General features: G+C 41.5%; 2 protein-coding genes across 4 annotated transcripts in view; one reads left to right on the plus strand and one right to left on the minus strand.

Annotated features, from left to right (window-relative positions):
* Positions 1–3,309: 3,309 nt before the first annotated feature.
* On the minus strand, positions 3,310–4,305 carry LOC149304119 (G protein-coupled receptor 4-like). The gene has a single exon (XM_089480068.1). The coding sequence runs from the start codon at positions 4,303–4,305 to the stop codon at positions 3,310–3,312; it is 996 nt and encodes a 331-aa protein (XP_089336194.1).
* A 5,154-nt stretch (positions 4,306–9,459) lies between these two features.
* RPGRIP1 (RPGR interacting protein 1) overlaps positions 9,460–16,177 on the plus strand; it is a 35,080-nt gene continuing 28,362 nt past the window's right edge. For all 3 annotated transcript variants that reach the window (XM_089481067.1, XM_089481068.1, XM_089481069.1), the window contains exon 1: positions 9,460–9,588. The gene's annotated coding sequence lies outside the window, so the exon portion shown is untranslated. The remainder of the gene's footprint in view (positions 9,589–16,177) is intronic.

Below are 16,177 nucleotides of genomic sequence, written 5' to 3' on the forward strand. Positions count from 1 at the left end.
CGCCGCGCACCACGGCCACGCCCCCTTTTTACGTCACTTGGGCAGGCCTTAAGCATTTCGGCCCCTCTCACTGGTCAGTTTTTCTGTCAGTCAAACAGTCAGCCAATAAGACCACGCAACCATGCTGACGTAAGACGTACAAATAATAATCGGGAGACATTTGCCGTATGGAAGGCGGGCCTCGGAAGCCGATAGGCTAAGAGCTCAGTCGGTCTAAGAGCCGGAAATATATGCTCATTGTGATTGGATGGTTCAGCTGTCATTTGAACAATAATGCCTTGCAGTGATTCGCTGTCGCGTTTGCCCTCATTTTATCCCCGCCTATTTCCTAAATACTCTCTCTTGATTGGTAAGGAGTTAAGTCAATCATCCTGAACTAGATTATTATAGGCTACTATTGTGAGAGGCAAACTAACCAATAAAATCGGAAGAGAACACTTTTTTTTAATGAAAAGGAGCTTGACGTATATCCGGGTCCCTTGGGGCAAGTCTTTATTTCCTATGGGCCTTGGGCGAATGACGTAATCGAGGGTTCGGCTCCTTATTGGACAGAGACGAATAAATCCCTGAGCTGCTATTAAAAGAAAGAGAAAAAAGGGAGGGCAGATTTATAAACCCTCAACCAATCAGCGTGCGCCTTTTACCTAGCCCTACATTCTGATTGGTTGGTTTGAAAGCGACCCATTCCCTTTAGATTTCCCGGGTCTATTGTTTTAATTCCAGTGCCTTTCGACACTGCTTTAATTGCCATGAAATTGCTTATTGATTAATGCTCAAGGATTTATATCTCGCCTTTCCCCCGCAATGAGATTCAAGGCGGGTTACATAGCATTTAATGATATGGAATTCTGGGAATTGTAGTGTTGTTTTCTTTTTTTGTGGCACAACAGAGCTTGGCTGGAAACTACAGTTCCCAGAATTCCATAGCCTTGACCCAGGCAATTAAAGCGATACCAAACCAGATTATTTCTCCAGTGTGGATGCAGCCCAGACTTCAAATCCCAGCCAAGTGGGTCACACTAGACAGGTCACACTCTCTCAGCCTCAGAGGAAAACCATGGCAACCCCCCTCTGAACAAATCTTGCCCCCCCAAAAAAGCCCCATGATAATCTGAAATGACTTGAAGGCACACGACAACGAGAGCGCAATAAAATAAAATGGCAATGCTTTGCATGTTTGTTTGAGAGAAAAGTCTCCACATTTGATCTGGAGTGGGATTCCTAACCACATGAAAGGAGCCCTGGATTGGAGGCATTCATGAGTGCACCTACGGCACAGAGACAATTCAGTTTGATACCGCTTTAAGAGCTATGGAATCCTGGGATTTGTAGTTTTGCAAGGTCCTCACCCTTCTCAGCCAAAGAATGCCGGTGCCTCTTTTGTTGTTAACTGCCCTTCAATGACTACGGAGTTTAATTGGAAGAATAATCCAATGGCAATCCGAACGCAATTGTGGGGTTTAACATCATTGCGTGATAGACTACCATACGCAATTTTGGGCAATGGGAAGTCAGTCTGAACGCAATCATGGGGTTTCATGTTATTGTGTGGGAGGTGATCACATGCAATTTCAGGCAATGGCAAGCTATTTTCGGGCAATAGGAAGCCAGTTGGAACGCAATTCGCATTCACGTAAAGTCACTGAAGTAGCAAATTCACTTGAATGCGTTCTGGCCCCACTTTCTTTTCATTCAAAATCAAGAGAAATTCCTCCTGTGTGATAAACTCCCACCTTTTACTCTCTTACGCATCCATCCTTTTAGTGTGAGCTCAAGCAGTTATGCTTGCTGGAATTTTATACCTTCTTTGGCATTGTTTTCCTTTGCTTCATCCTTTATATCCTTCATTACATGTCTCTAAATTTTGCCCTTGACTCATCCACAGGTCATGTCAATATCCATAATTTTGGCCCCAAAACCTTTCCTCATGAGCTCAACTTATAGTCACGTATTTTATACGTTATTTCTGACATCTTTTTTTCTTACATTGCCCCAAGTCCTGATCTACAACATACCTGTGGATCAGTATGAGACATGGATCTAATCTGCACTGCAGAAATAATGCAGTTTGACACCGCTTTAACTGCCATGGCTCAATGCTATGGAATCGTTGGATTTGTAGTTTGCTGTGGCACCAGAGAAGCCAAAACATCTCAGAAAACTACAGCTCTCAGTCAAAACTGCATTATTTCTGCAGTGCAGATGAGACCGTTGTGATTAGCCCAAGGTTAGTCTATAGCCCTTCACAGTTGTCTGGGATTTTGAACCTCAATCTCCCTGATAACATTCAACGACAATGTCAGACAAGCCTAGCAGCAGCTGAAACTGAAAACTAGTAATTTAATTTGTGAATGCTAAGAGCTGGACAAACCAGTTTAAGATAACACAAAACAAATTAAAAACTAAGCAGTCCCATTGTACATGTATCTTTGCATTTGCCTGTACATACACATGCACCTCTCTGTATATGTACAGTTGGCCATCTGTATCTACCGACTCTTTATCCACGGATTCATTCGACCGTGGCTTGAAAATATTCCAACAAAGTATAATTTCCAAAGAGCAAACCTTGATTTTGCTATTTTATATAAGGGGCACAATTGTATTTAATGGGAGTTGAGCATCCATAGATTTTGGTATCCATGAGGGGTCCTGGAACAAAACCCTAGCAGCTACCAAGGGCCCACTATTTTTTTTAACCTGAGCAAACACCTCTCTAGGAATCTCTAGGTCCTCCTGCGCAATTTTATGGTCAACATCTGTCGGGATCTAACCATAGAATCATGCAGGAGAAGTTACAAATGCCTAGAGAAGTAATATTTTCTCACAGAGTCCTCCAGTGTGACTCTGTGGTTAACGTCTGGTAGAGTTGCACTGTGGAGGACCTAGAGATTCCTAGAGAGAACATATTAAAGCCACAGATAATCAAAGCCACAAGAGTCAAAGCCACCAATGTGAAGGGACAACTGTAGTTGAATCCTGAGGTCACTTCTGTAGAGGACTCCAAAGAATTGCTGTTGCTATTGTTGTTACACATAGGAGGATTTGATAGTACATTACCAGATTTAATAACAAAACTAATGGGAAAAAATCAATAATCAATATCAATGGAATGCTATCAGTAATGTGGCCGTCATGTGACAGCAGTGATATTGTCCATCATTGCATCCATCATTATGTTAGAATCCAAGTGCCTCTTTTCACTCCACCAAAGGTTAGGTTTAGGACAGTCTCACGAAGGATTAAAAGTCAAGGTGGAATCTGGAAGATGGCAAAGCTGTTCAACAACCAGGAGTTGCATACACAGAGTTACATCTGTTCAGTGGTAACATATGGGGAAATATCTTGCTCTTCCGATTTGTTCGAGATTCCTGTCCCGTGGGCCCTGAAACTGAGCGTATCTTTGAGCTCCGCTCGGATATCCTTGAGAAGCAGGATATAAAGAAGAGGGTCCAAGATATTGTCCAGAGTACTTAGGCACAATGTGACATGCTTGTAGATGAAAATATTTCTCACAGATTCGCAGAGCCAGCGATGGTCATGTTTCAGCATCACTTCGCTGTAGAATCTGTAAAACGAAGTCACTTGGTAAGGGGTGAACAGGAGGAAAAAGGTGGCAATGATGAGGGTGATGAAGCCATAGATCTGCCTCTTGGCTCTCTTCTCCAGAGAGACCACCTTCCTGAGTTCATAGAGGACTCTGAAGTAGAAGAACCCCATCAGAAGGCAAGGGATAAAGAAGGAGAAACCTACGATGCTCAGCTTAAAAAGGGCATAGTCGTAGTTCAGTACAGAACTATCCAGGCAGTAGTTGTGCCTTACTTGTGGATTTTTCATCTGTAGCCCGATGCCAGTCGCACACAATGTCGTCACCAGAAGCCAAGTGGCAACACTCACTTTGGTGGCACCTCGAATCGTCTGCACCCTGTGGAACCTGAGAGGATGGACTAAGCCCATGTATCGCTCCATGGCGACAAGACACAAGAAGTAGTTTTTGGCGTAGAAATTTGTGCGGAACGCTAGACCTGCCATGGCACAGAGCTCTTTCCCTACGCCCCAATAGTGGCCTTGGTAGCTATAGTACATCCAAAACGGCAGCGTCAGAATCTGCAAGAGGTTGGCCAAGACCAAGTTTGTGATATAAACTGAGATGGTGACTGACTTCTTCATCTGGTAGATCAAAGCCCAAAGTGCCAAGCAGTTCAGAGGCAGCCCAGCCGCCAGCACAATAGAGTACACAGGGATTTTAAAGGACTTGGTGGTGTTAAAGGGCATCAGCTGGCATATGGAGGTGGTATTATACATTGCCCTCAATAAGCCTCAGGAGTTTTTCTGACAGAGCCCAGTTCCTATCGTCTCATAACTGACCGTGGCAAAAAGTGCAGAACTTTATTGGACTTGGAAATCATCTGCAGAAAATGGAGAGATAAACAGGACACATGCAAAAAGAGATAGAAAAATTCTGTTGCTTAGTAGATACAGGTTGCTCTTTCTTCTAATCCAGGTGAGCTTTTAATAATATAATATTATACACACACACACACACAGAGGGCTTTTGACTCCAGCCAGTGTGGCTGACCATTAGCAACATGATTCGTGTGCTGGTCTAGCTTTCAGGACTTATTATTATCTTTAAGCTTATAAAGATATGGATGGATTCAACAAGGGTAGAATTGCAGTCTCCTGGATAACCCCCTGATTCAGGAGTGGGTTGGGGAGCTATCTAGCCAAGAAGACACATACCTTGGAAATGACAGTGTTCCCCACTGCAAAGCTTAGAAACTATAATCAATTAACTAAGGTTGACTAGACAAAAGCTGCTGCAAGCAACAATTTACAATGTCATCCAGGCTGAATCTCCCTTCATCAGAATTCCAAAGTCCAAAATACGCCAAGAACCAAAAAATGTTCATTGGTGGTTAAGATAGCGGTACCTTTGCTTTTTGATGGTTCAGTGTACATAAATTATGTTTCATGCAGAAAATTATTAAAAATATTATATAAAATTGCCTTCAGGCTATGTGTATATGGTGTATATAAAATGTAAGTGAATTTTGTCTTTAGACTTGGATTCCATCTCCAAGATATCTCATTATGTACATATATGCAAATACAGGTAATCCAAAATACCAAAAAAAATCCAAATTACTTCTGATTCAAAGGACTTTGAATAAAGGAGATTCAACCTGTAGTTAAGAAAATATCAGAGCTGTTTGTAGCTCCCAGAGACTACATTTTTCAGAACTGGAACTCCACTCCCAGAAGCTGGGGATTCTGGGCATGATGGTAACAGAAAGTAACGGAGTAGCTTGTAGCTCTCCTTATGTGTTTGGGCGCCAACACCTATCAGCACTAGCCAGCACAGACAATGATAAGGGTGAGGGGAGTTGTAATCCAACCATTAAACTGTATGGAGGGTAATAAAATCCTCTACATGGTCGAAACATATTTCTCAGACGTTAAGTGATGTTAAACATATTTTAAATGTATTTCTCAGATGTAAGTCACAATAATTTAAAATAAGGCATACTCCCTGGTAAGAGTGGACAGAATTGCAACTCAACAAAATAAGTAAATTACAGTCTTCCTCACTAATTGTAAAATAGGTATCTTCTTTTATTTGCACCAGGAAATTGTTATTCTTACAATTTTAAACACTTGAATTCCCATTTGCATAGAAAGTGATGGATGGTTTATTCTGCAACTTTCACAGAATCAGAGACAATCTATACCTCTTATGTCTCCTATCTATAATTTGTCAGTTGTTGTTGATGTTAATTGCCACCGACTCAGCTTCAATTTACGGCGACCCTAGAATGAGAGACGCAAAGGCAAACCTCCTCTGAACAAATCTTGCCAAGAAGCCCCAGTGATAGGTTTGCCTTACAGTCACCATAAGTCAGAAACGACTTGAAGGCACAGAGTAACAACAAAGAGACTTCCAAATCACCCTGTTATCAACTGCTCTGCTCAGGCCTTGCAAATTCAGGGCCATGGATGTTTTTTTATATAGAGTCTACCTATCTGTCATGCAGTCTTCCTCTTTTCCTACTGCCTTCTACCTTACTAATCATTAGTGTCTGTGAATGTGTCATGCCTTCTCATGATATGTCCAAAATAAACTGATAACAAGTCCCAGGTCTCATCAGAACTGAAGAAATAATGCAGTCTGACACCACTTTAACTGCCAGGGATCAATGCTATGAAGGGATCCTAGGATTTGTACAGTCAACCCTCCATATCCATGGATTTTTTATCAATAGATTCCACCATCCACGCTTGAAAATATTATATATATATATATATATATATATATATATATATATATTCCACAAAGCAAACTTTAATTTTGCTATTTTATATAAGGTGCATCATTTTACTATACCATCATATTTAATGGGACTTGAGCATCCACAGATTTTGGTATCCATGGGTGGTCCTGGAACCAAACCCCAGTGGATACCAAGAGCCCTCTGTAGTTTCTTGTGGCACCACAGATCTCTGACAAAGAAAGCTAAATATCTCACAAAACTACCAGTCCCAGAATTCCATTGCATTGAGCCATGGCAGTTAAAAGTGGTGTCAAACTGCTTTATTTCTGCGATGCAGATGAGGCAGTAACAGCACCCAGTCATCTTGGCTTCAAGGGAGAATTCAGCCTTGATTTGCTCTTGGATCCATCTTTCTTTTTGGCAGTCCATATTATCCGCAGAATTCTCTTCCAGCACCATATTTCAAATTAATGTATTTTCTTCCTATCCGCTTTCTTCACTTCCAGCTTTCGCAATCGTAAATATAAATCGGAAAGAGGGTGGCATTGCAAATCCTGACTTTGGCATTCAAGTCTGTTAATGTGCAAGGAAGGTGCTGTAGGTCCTGTAAAGGGAATTTTTCAGCAGCCCAAGAGATTCTGATTTTAGCTGATATGCCATTTGCTTAAAGTCAATTTGAGTTTTGCTTCTAATTGATAGCACTTACCTCACTGCTTTCTCTCAGGAGCTTACTTGCTCACCTGCTTCCTTGCGCTTCCCCTTGATCTTTTTGAAACTCATATTCTTTTTGTGGTCATCCAGCAGCCGTGGGGTGGTTTTTGCTTTTGACACGCAGACTGATGATGTGTAAACAGCCCCTACCTTGAGTTAAGATATAACTACTATTAACCATGACCAGCTACCAAGCTCTACGTGAGTGGGAGTAACAGCAACAGTTAGCTGCGTGCAAACTAAAACAGCCATGGATTTTTACATACGGATCTAACTTTACACTTTACACCCTGATTGCTCAGATAGATTCTAGGGATGGTTTTGCCTAAAGCAACATTGAGACAAAAGGAACCTTCATCCTCTTGAACTATTGTGCCTGTGTGATTCTACTCCTTGAATGGGCCATTCACCTGCAATAGGTGTGGAGTTTATGGGTAAGAAAGGGGGGGGGGGGGTTCAGCCAAAAAGCTCTAGTGCCTCTACAAACTACAAACTTCTGGGATCCATAGAATGAGATTATCACCATTAAAGTGGAATGATGATGCTATAATGCACAGTGCTTTGATACCAACTTTAACTGGCATGGCTCTGTCCTATGGAATCCTGGGATCTGTAATTAGCCAAGGCGCATAGAACACTCAGAAAGACAGACAGCATTAGCATCTCACCAAATTACCAATTTCAGCTTTCTATAAAATGCAACTATGGCAGTTAAAGTGATATCAAAGTGCTTTAAGTGTGCAGTGTGAAAAATGACCTGAATTTGTACAAATAGCCAGACTCAGTCAGATGAAAACAAGTTTTTTAGATATATAAAGAAAATGTCTTCCGTATGTGATTCTGGTGAAATTGCCTGCTTGCACTTGTTGTGCATGTTGGATCTATCTGAGGGCCTTCTAGTACTTCCCTAACAATTTTTTGTCTAATGCTGCATCCATCTTGCTAGAGCCTTCTGGAAAAAAAAGATACAGGAAGTTAAAGAATAGATATAGTACTTCCCTAACAACATTTTGTCTAATGCCGCATCCACTTTGCTACAGCCTTTTGAAAAAAGATACAGGAGCAGATACAGGAAGTTAGAGAATAGATATAGGAAGTTGAAAAGGGTCTTTCATCTGTGTGTATCTGCTTTCTCAGACCACTTCTCTGTTGAGGATTGAACTATGAATTTTACAAGTCTCTAATATGGCGTAGTGGTTTAAGTGTTGGAGCTCAGGGTTCGGTTTCCCACTCAGCCATAGAAACCCAGTGTGTGACCTTGGGCAAGTCACACACTCTTAGCCCAAGAAAATCCTATGATAGGTTCACATTAGGATTGCCCTAAGTTGGAAAGGACTTGAAGATCTTGTCTGCACAACCCAAATAAACCGTCTTCCTCATGTCCTCTCTGCAGGGAATCTAGATGATGCATGGCACAAACCCCAGTTCTGGAGAAAACAGACCAGGCAATGTCCAGCAGGTTCAGCACCAGAAATGGGGTATAACACCCCCTTGAAATGCATTTAAAGAAGCTTATTTTTGCTTCTGGGAAGATCCAGAGCCCTTTGTTCCAGTGCTGGGGCAGCTGTTCAAAACGTATCCCACTGAGCTGCCCAGAGATTTATGCATTTTGGCAAGACAAACCTGGTTACACCTTTGGGTTATGCTTACATCTTACACCTACTCAGATATTCAGTTGAAGCCCTGAAAGTAACATTCCTTATGCCAATTTTTAGTTACTTTTATAGTCAAAGAGTTTGAGTGCGCTTGACATTATGGGCTTTTAAATATTTGGTGGGTTGTTTTTTTTTAAAGAACCCTCTTCTGGTTACTTTTAATAATAAGAAAGTAATGAGTGCATTTAAAAAAGAAAGTGTTGGTGTTTCTACACTATACAGTTATAGCACTTTGATTTCAATGTAGCTTCCATGGCTCCATCTTCTGGACTCCTGGGATTTGTACTTTGAGCAGTTACTTGGAGTTCTGTGCCAGACAGCTTTAGTGCTTTAGTTCCTTGGAATAAGATAATTCTAAACTACACTAAACTACAAATCCCATGCTTCCAGAGGATGGAGCCATGGTAGTTAATGTGAGCTGAAAGTGTTATAGTTGTATAGTCCGGAAACACTGTAGAATAATAATTACTTTGGGGGCCTAGGCTGTATAAATGGAATATATATATAATATATATTGGAAGTGAGGTTCCAAACTCTGGGTGCTCTTACTCCAGATCTTTCTCCTCTCTTTGGAGATTTTTCTGTGACAATCCTTGATTCAGCGTCTTTGCACGTCATGACTTTTAAATTTGCCATTCGGTCCAGCAAGGAAGTAACAGTTCTCATGCCACCATCATCCACCCGTTGACTCATCCATCAGTCTCGCCTCTCGTGGCCCAAAGTGGCTTTCCTTCTTCACAGGCTAATGAGCTTACACAGTCCAGGATTACACAGGGATTTCATCTTTCTTTTCAGAGACAACATCGAACATGATTCACCGAGAAACAAAAATGCAGAACTGTCAGACGGACATAACAAAGTGAGAGAGGAAGATGAGTTAGGGAACGTGCCGAGGATCTTGGAAAAGGGGCAAAGTCTTCTTTCTGTTTCGGTCTATATATAAGAGTGAGGTGAGCCTGGGATTGGTTTGATTTCAATACACTGGGTGAATGATAAAGATTATAACTTAACAGGGGTAGGGTAGATATGCGTATCTTCTAACTATCCTAGTTTGGCAGAGATAGTTGGGATTAATCCATTGCAGTCCCTCTTTCTCAGCTAGATTTAAAATGTCCTGGTTTCTCTGTCTTTCTTCCATTTTCCTCAGTTTCCATCAGTATGCTGCAAATTCAGTTAAAAGCGCAAAAGTGGTTTACAATTGCACATCATCAGCTCGGCTGCCATAGGATGGAGCCATGGCATTAAAGTGAGATGAAAGTTATATAGTTGTGTTGTCTAGATACACTCCAGAACAATAATTACTCCGAGGGGAGAGGAGAGGAAGGTCGAATTTTGCCTTTCCCAGGAGTCTCAGGCAAAAGAAAACTGCTGCAATCTTTCCTATTTTGTGTGTCCTCCCTTGTTAATAACTTTTGCATCTTGACCACACGCTGATGTGGCTTGGTCACTGTGTCACAGTTTTAATGTTTAAAGGGTATGGATATGTATGATTATAAATATGACATGCTAGAACCCAACATAGGAAATTCTTTATAAAAGTGTAAATACTTCTACATGATAGATTTTTCTTTAGCTGCTTTGTGGAAAAGTGTTGGTTCATCTTTGGCTTATGGTAAATCCTTATCAACGTATTGCAGGCCCCAATTGCATGGCATTAACATCAAAACAACCACTGTTTTTTGTGGTTTTTTCAGGCTCTGTGGTCATGTTCTAGCAGAGTTTCTTTCTGACGTTTCTCCAGCATCTGTGGCTGGCATCTTCAGAGAATGCTTTCCAGGCAACATCCTACAGATTTTAATCTGTTCCTGTGAGTCTCCAGATGTTAAGGCTGCACCTACACTGCAGAATTAATGCAGTTTGATGCCGCCCATGGCTCAGTGCGATGGCATTCTGGAACTTTTAGTTTTGTGAGAGATTTAGCTTTCTCTGTCAGAGAGTTCTGGTGCCATGACAAACTACAAATCCCAGGATTCCAGAGGATGAAGACATGACTGTTAAAGTGGTGTCAAACTGTATTAATTCTGTAACCTCAGATAATGAGATCGCATAAGTTCTTGTTTGGCTCTACATCTCCCAGAATTCTCCACCAGATATGCTGATCAGGGGATTCTGGGAGTAGCAATCAAAAAATGGGATGTTTCCAAGCTCTAAACTTGCAGCAGGTCTGCAAGGTCTTAAGTACAGGTTTTCCCTGGCCCCAGTTTTTGAGACTCTTAAGTGGCAGGGTCAGAGTTTGGATCTGGAACCTCCTACATACAAAATGTGCATGCTTTCTACAAGGACCTACTTGAGTCAACAGAGTTAAGAAAATGCAAATGTATCTTAAAGAAACCTGTCTCAAGGATATGGCCTTCTACTGGCAGAACCCTCTAGTTCTAGAGTTACTTTTTTGGCAATGGCAATGCTGTATGACGTCCCTAAATGGTTTAGGAGGAAGATCATCACACAGTTCAAGTGTTGCTTTTTCTCTTGGCTTGTACTATGTGGCAGGGGTTAAAGTGAAGGCAAAATGCTTACTTACAAAGTAACAAAAAGTAGCTGGGTTTAGTCATTTTGGCTAAACAGGAAATAATTCCTTTTATAAAACTGTAACTTTAAGAACAACTAACTTCTTTTGGGCCATTAGAAGCATAGCTATAGCTAAGTACTTTTTAAAAGGACATTTCCAAGGTCTGGAGAGGACCATCATGTGGGCCTGACTCTTTCCTTTCAGTAGACTACAGAGTGACAATATCTAGGAGAAATCAAGATGGGACTTCTGGGTAGTTATGACAAAATGCCATCTTGCTTTTGAAACTGCCATTGCCCACTTGTTTCCTGGTTTCATAAATAACGGATAAACAATGCAAATCTCTTTGAGCTGTCCAAGCCCCGTATCAAAAATGCAAACCTTTTGGTTTACTTGTAAACTCAGCGCCTGCTCCCTGTAGCTTAAATTGGACTCCTTTCATGAAACATGAAATCCTAGAACCGGCATAAATTTACTGTCTGATGCAGATATGTCTGTCGATCTATGTATCAGGCAGGACCTTTTCAGTGGCAGCCCCCAGCTGTGGAAGTCCCTTCTGATAAAAGAGATGGCTGTCTCCTGTTGCTGTTGTTTTGTGCTTTCAGTTAATTTCCAGCGTAAGGTGACCCTGAGGCAAACTTATCATGGGGCTTTTCTTGGCAAGATTTGTTCAGAGGGGGCTTCCCCTGAGGCTGAGAGAGTGTGACTTGCCCAAAGTCACCCAATGGGTTTCCATGGTCAAATGGGGATTTGAAACCTGGCCTCCAGAGTCATAGTCCAACACAGAAACTGCTATACCAAGCTAGCTCCTGTTGTTAAAAATATATTTATTTGTGCAAGCTTTTTGATATAGATAACTGATCTGTCTGTTTTTCCATGGATGGCTTTATTGTATATAATTGCTTTTATTCTACTATCTTACATACTTATATGTATATATATTGAATGATGATTTTGGGTTCTACCTAAGTTATTAGGCACACACAGGTTTTTAAAAGGAAAGACTGTATAGCACTGAATGACAAATAATAAATGCATCAGCTCTTTCCAGACTAGAAAGAGTGATTGTTGCTACTTATATCATGTACATTCGTCCCACTGGTGCCTACTGCAGTAAATTTGGCAAAGCTTTGATCAATAGTTTTGCAGCATGCACAACCTGTCTGTATGAGAGAAACAAAAACCATGTATGTGTATGTGTGTGCATGTGCATACTTGGGATATAAGGCTTCCTGTTTCAAGTCATCTATTTCAGTCTCCAGTTTGAAATGCTATAGTAAAGTCAAGTCCAAGGGGGTTGAAGACAGGAAGCAAGGAGAGGACAGAACCAGTTCTGTTAGATCCAAGATAACAAGGTACCTCATTGTTGGCTTAGTTCCTCTTCAGAGTCTGTCTTTGTGGCTAAGATACTGGGGGGAAAGATAGCATCCTGTTCTGCTGGGGGTTTGCCTGGGAAATTGTCTTCTTTCAAGTGTATGTTTCACTTTATGGCCCAAACCTCAGATGCATTCCCAGCCGCTCACCCACAGCTAGGATGACCAGTTCAGGATTATCCCCAACCCTGAAGCTCCCAAAGGATGGACCCTGGGAGTGCCAATCTCACAGTGTGTCGTTCACACAGGCAAACACACACACACACACACACACACACACAGCATATTTCCCTCTTTGGAAATTAAAACAGAAATCTTAGCTGAAAGGGCTGCTTCCAGACCAAGGGGAAATGAGGAGTTTTCACTTACTTTGGAAAATGGGACAAGGAACATTTAATCTAGCCTACTTGCTCCTAAGTGTAAGATGCTCTAAATGTAAGATGCAGAGCAGAGTGGAGGGTGAGCCCTGGAACCAGAAGGACTGGTAGGGAAGGAAGTAGCTAACTAAGGGTGCAGGTGCACTGCAGAAATAATGCAGTTTGACACCACTTTAAGTGACATGGCTTCATGCTGCAGAAACCTGAGGTTTGTAGTTTTGTGAAGCACTAGGACTCTTGGGCAAAGAAGGCTAAAGACCTTACAAAACTTAAAAATACCAGGATTCCATATGATGGAGCTACATAACTCAAAAATGGTGTGAAACTGCATTATTTTTACATTGTATATGTACCCATAGTTAGCTACATCCCCTCCCTCCTAGTCCTTCTGGTGCCAGGGCTCACCTTCCATTCTGCTCCGCATCTACCTTCTGGCTGGAAGCAAATAGGCTAGATTACATTACATATCCTCCCACTGTCCTGGTTTGTCAAGGACAGTCCCGATTAAACCAATGTTGTATCACTTTTTCATCTGCTTTTAAAATGCCCCAGCTTCTCTCTCCTCCTCCCATTTTCCATGTTGTCCTCAGCTTACTTCCATTGGTGCAAACTGAGTACAAAGTACAAAAGTAGTTTGTATGCAATTAACTCAAAGTGGTTATTGAGAATCTAACACTTCCCCGCAGGTTCACGCAAAAGCAAACTGCTGCAGCCTCTCCTAGTTTGTCTTTGTTCTTCCTCATTAATGACTGATGTTTTCATCCAGACCCTGGGTCTTACTGCATTGCGTGCCAACATCTCAGCCGCAGAATAGTGTTCCCAAGCTCTGATTAGAGAGAGGGGGGTGTAGATGTGCCCTTAAAGCTTTCTGTTTGTGTAAATCCTTGCCTTGGGTGATCTGACAGATGGCAGCAGATTAGCAAAGAGAAGAAAATCTGCAGTGACTCTAACAGTTTTGTGGAGCTGAGAAGATCAAGTGTTCCTCCAGGCCATACAAGAGGTTGGGGCGGGCAGAGGAGAAATAAGGAGGAGGGTTATATAGAGAGTTATATATATGCCAGATGAAGAAGTGGGCGTGAGAGAGAGACAGCAACCCAGAATACAGTAAATTTTGCTTTCAGCAACCGGCTGCAAAGGGAACTTCAAAAACCTCTAGCTGGTGGGTGGAGGAAAGCGTGGGAGACTTTGACTTTGATCTTAAATAAAATCACAAAGGACTGTCTTGATCACCCTACACACACTTGCATATATTCTGAAACACCATCAATTCGCCAGCCTTTTCATTTCTTTCCCTTTGTAGTTCTGGAGCAGCTCTCCCTACTGCAGTAAAACGTTGTTGGTTGATTTCTTGAAAAACATCTATCCTGCCTCAAATTTAAAAGAGAAGCCAGCTAAAATAAAATACAGTGTCACATATCTAACAGCAGTAGTCAAATAGCATAAAAAAGCCAGAGAAGTGAGGGTTTGGTTTTTTTACAAGTATTTTTGAACATCTTAAAAGGAGCCACAGACTGAGCTAGCCATGTATCACCTGGGAGGAAATTTCATAGGGCAGTGGGGTCACCACCAAGAAGTCTCTATTCATTCTTGTTGTGTACCTCCAAGTTGTGTCTGACTTATAACGATCCTGAAGCGAAGCTATCATGGGGTTTTCTGGGGCTGAGAGTGTGTGACATATCTAAGGTTACCCAGTGGCCAGGTGCAGACTCAAACCCTGCTCTTCAGGGTCCTAGTCCTATGCTCAAACTACTATACCACACTGGCTTTCTGTTCCTGGTGCATGCCTGTCTTATGGGCCTTAGTGATAGACCTGTAGGTAGACAGATCAAAGATGGTTTTAAAACACAGGCAGGTTCATAAAAGTATGTGTTTGCAGAGTATCTCTAGAGATATATAGTCTAATCAGAGCTTACTTTTTTATATATCACTCCAAAGGGACCTCCGCTGACCACAAGGGGAGTGGTAGATAGCCTAATGATGGTAATTACCCAGACTGGTATGGGCACAGTGAAGGGCACCAACAGTTGCTCTGCAGTCACCATATTGTTGTTGCAGGGACACATACAATTAATAAAGCCGGATTTTGGACTTATTTGGGACCTTTTCCTGTACATTTATAGATTCCACTTTAACTGGCATGGTTATATCATGTAGAATCCTGGAGTTTGGAGTCTGCTGTGCCCATCAAACGGCACTACCTTTCTGTGGCGGATTTGCATGCTACTGTGAGGCAAAAGGGTATGTTGATGGTAGCAGTGCTGCTGATAGGATCTCCAACATCAGGCTTTGGCTGAAGAACCAGACTCAATGTGCCTAATAATTACTGGACAGCAGCAGCAGCGAGGAGCTGAAACTGGTGAAGGATCGCTCAGAGACAACAGCAGTGGCACCGTAGCTAACACTTGTTAGTATTGCACAGAAGGCAGCATGGTAAAGCCATTTTGAATGTCTTTTATGGTGAAAAACCTATGATCAGACAATTCAAAATGAAAAAAGAGATAGTGCTAAAAGATTAAATTCCCAGGTTGTATGGGCCACTGTGGTATAGCAGAGGATAACTATGAATAGAACTATGGTTAATGATACAGCTGGACACAAGTTGAAAGGACGTCCTGCTGTTGACATGCTCAGAGGTGAAAGGAAAGTCTGGAGCTGAACAACATATAGGAACAAGGAATATGAGAAGCATGAATCAGGTGAACCTAGATATAGTAAGACAAGAAATTGAATGTATAAATATTCTAGTACTTGGACTAAGTGAACTAAAGTGGACAGGAATGGGACATTTTGAGTCAGATAATTACACAATGCTTTACTCCAGAAATGAACATCTAAGAGGAAATGGGGTGGCATTAATAGCAAGGAGAGATAGAGCAAAAGCAGTCAAATGATATAATGCAAAGTCTGATGGAATCATATTAATAAGACTTCAGGGAAAGCCCATCAATATAAGTATAATTCATAATTTATGCTCCAACTAAAAAGGCAGAGAACTTGAAAGAACTAATGCTGGAATTCAGTAGGAAATTGATCACACCCAAAACAGGAGTTGTTGCTAATCACAGGTGATTGTAATGCAAAAGTAGGAAACAGGACAGAATCAAAGATGGAAGGAAAATTTGGCCTAGGATCAAGAAATGAAGCAGAAGAGTGACTAATTGTATTTTGCAAGGCCAACAGTTTGTTCATCACAAATACATTCTTCAAGCAACCAAAGAGGTGACAGTGTATACAGAGATCACCTGATGGCTGATATGGAAACCAAATAGACTATATATAA

This window comes from Sceloporus occidentalis, unplaced genomic scaffold (assembly GCF_023333645.1).
Source record: "Sceloporus occidentalis isolate IW3139 unplaced genomic scaffold, rSceOcc1.0.p SCAF_14, whole genome shotgun sequence".
Lineage (NCBI taxonomy): Eukaryota > Metazoa > Chordata > Lepidosauria > Squamata > Phrynosomatidae > Sceloporus > Sceloporus occidentalis.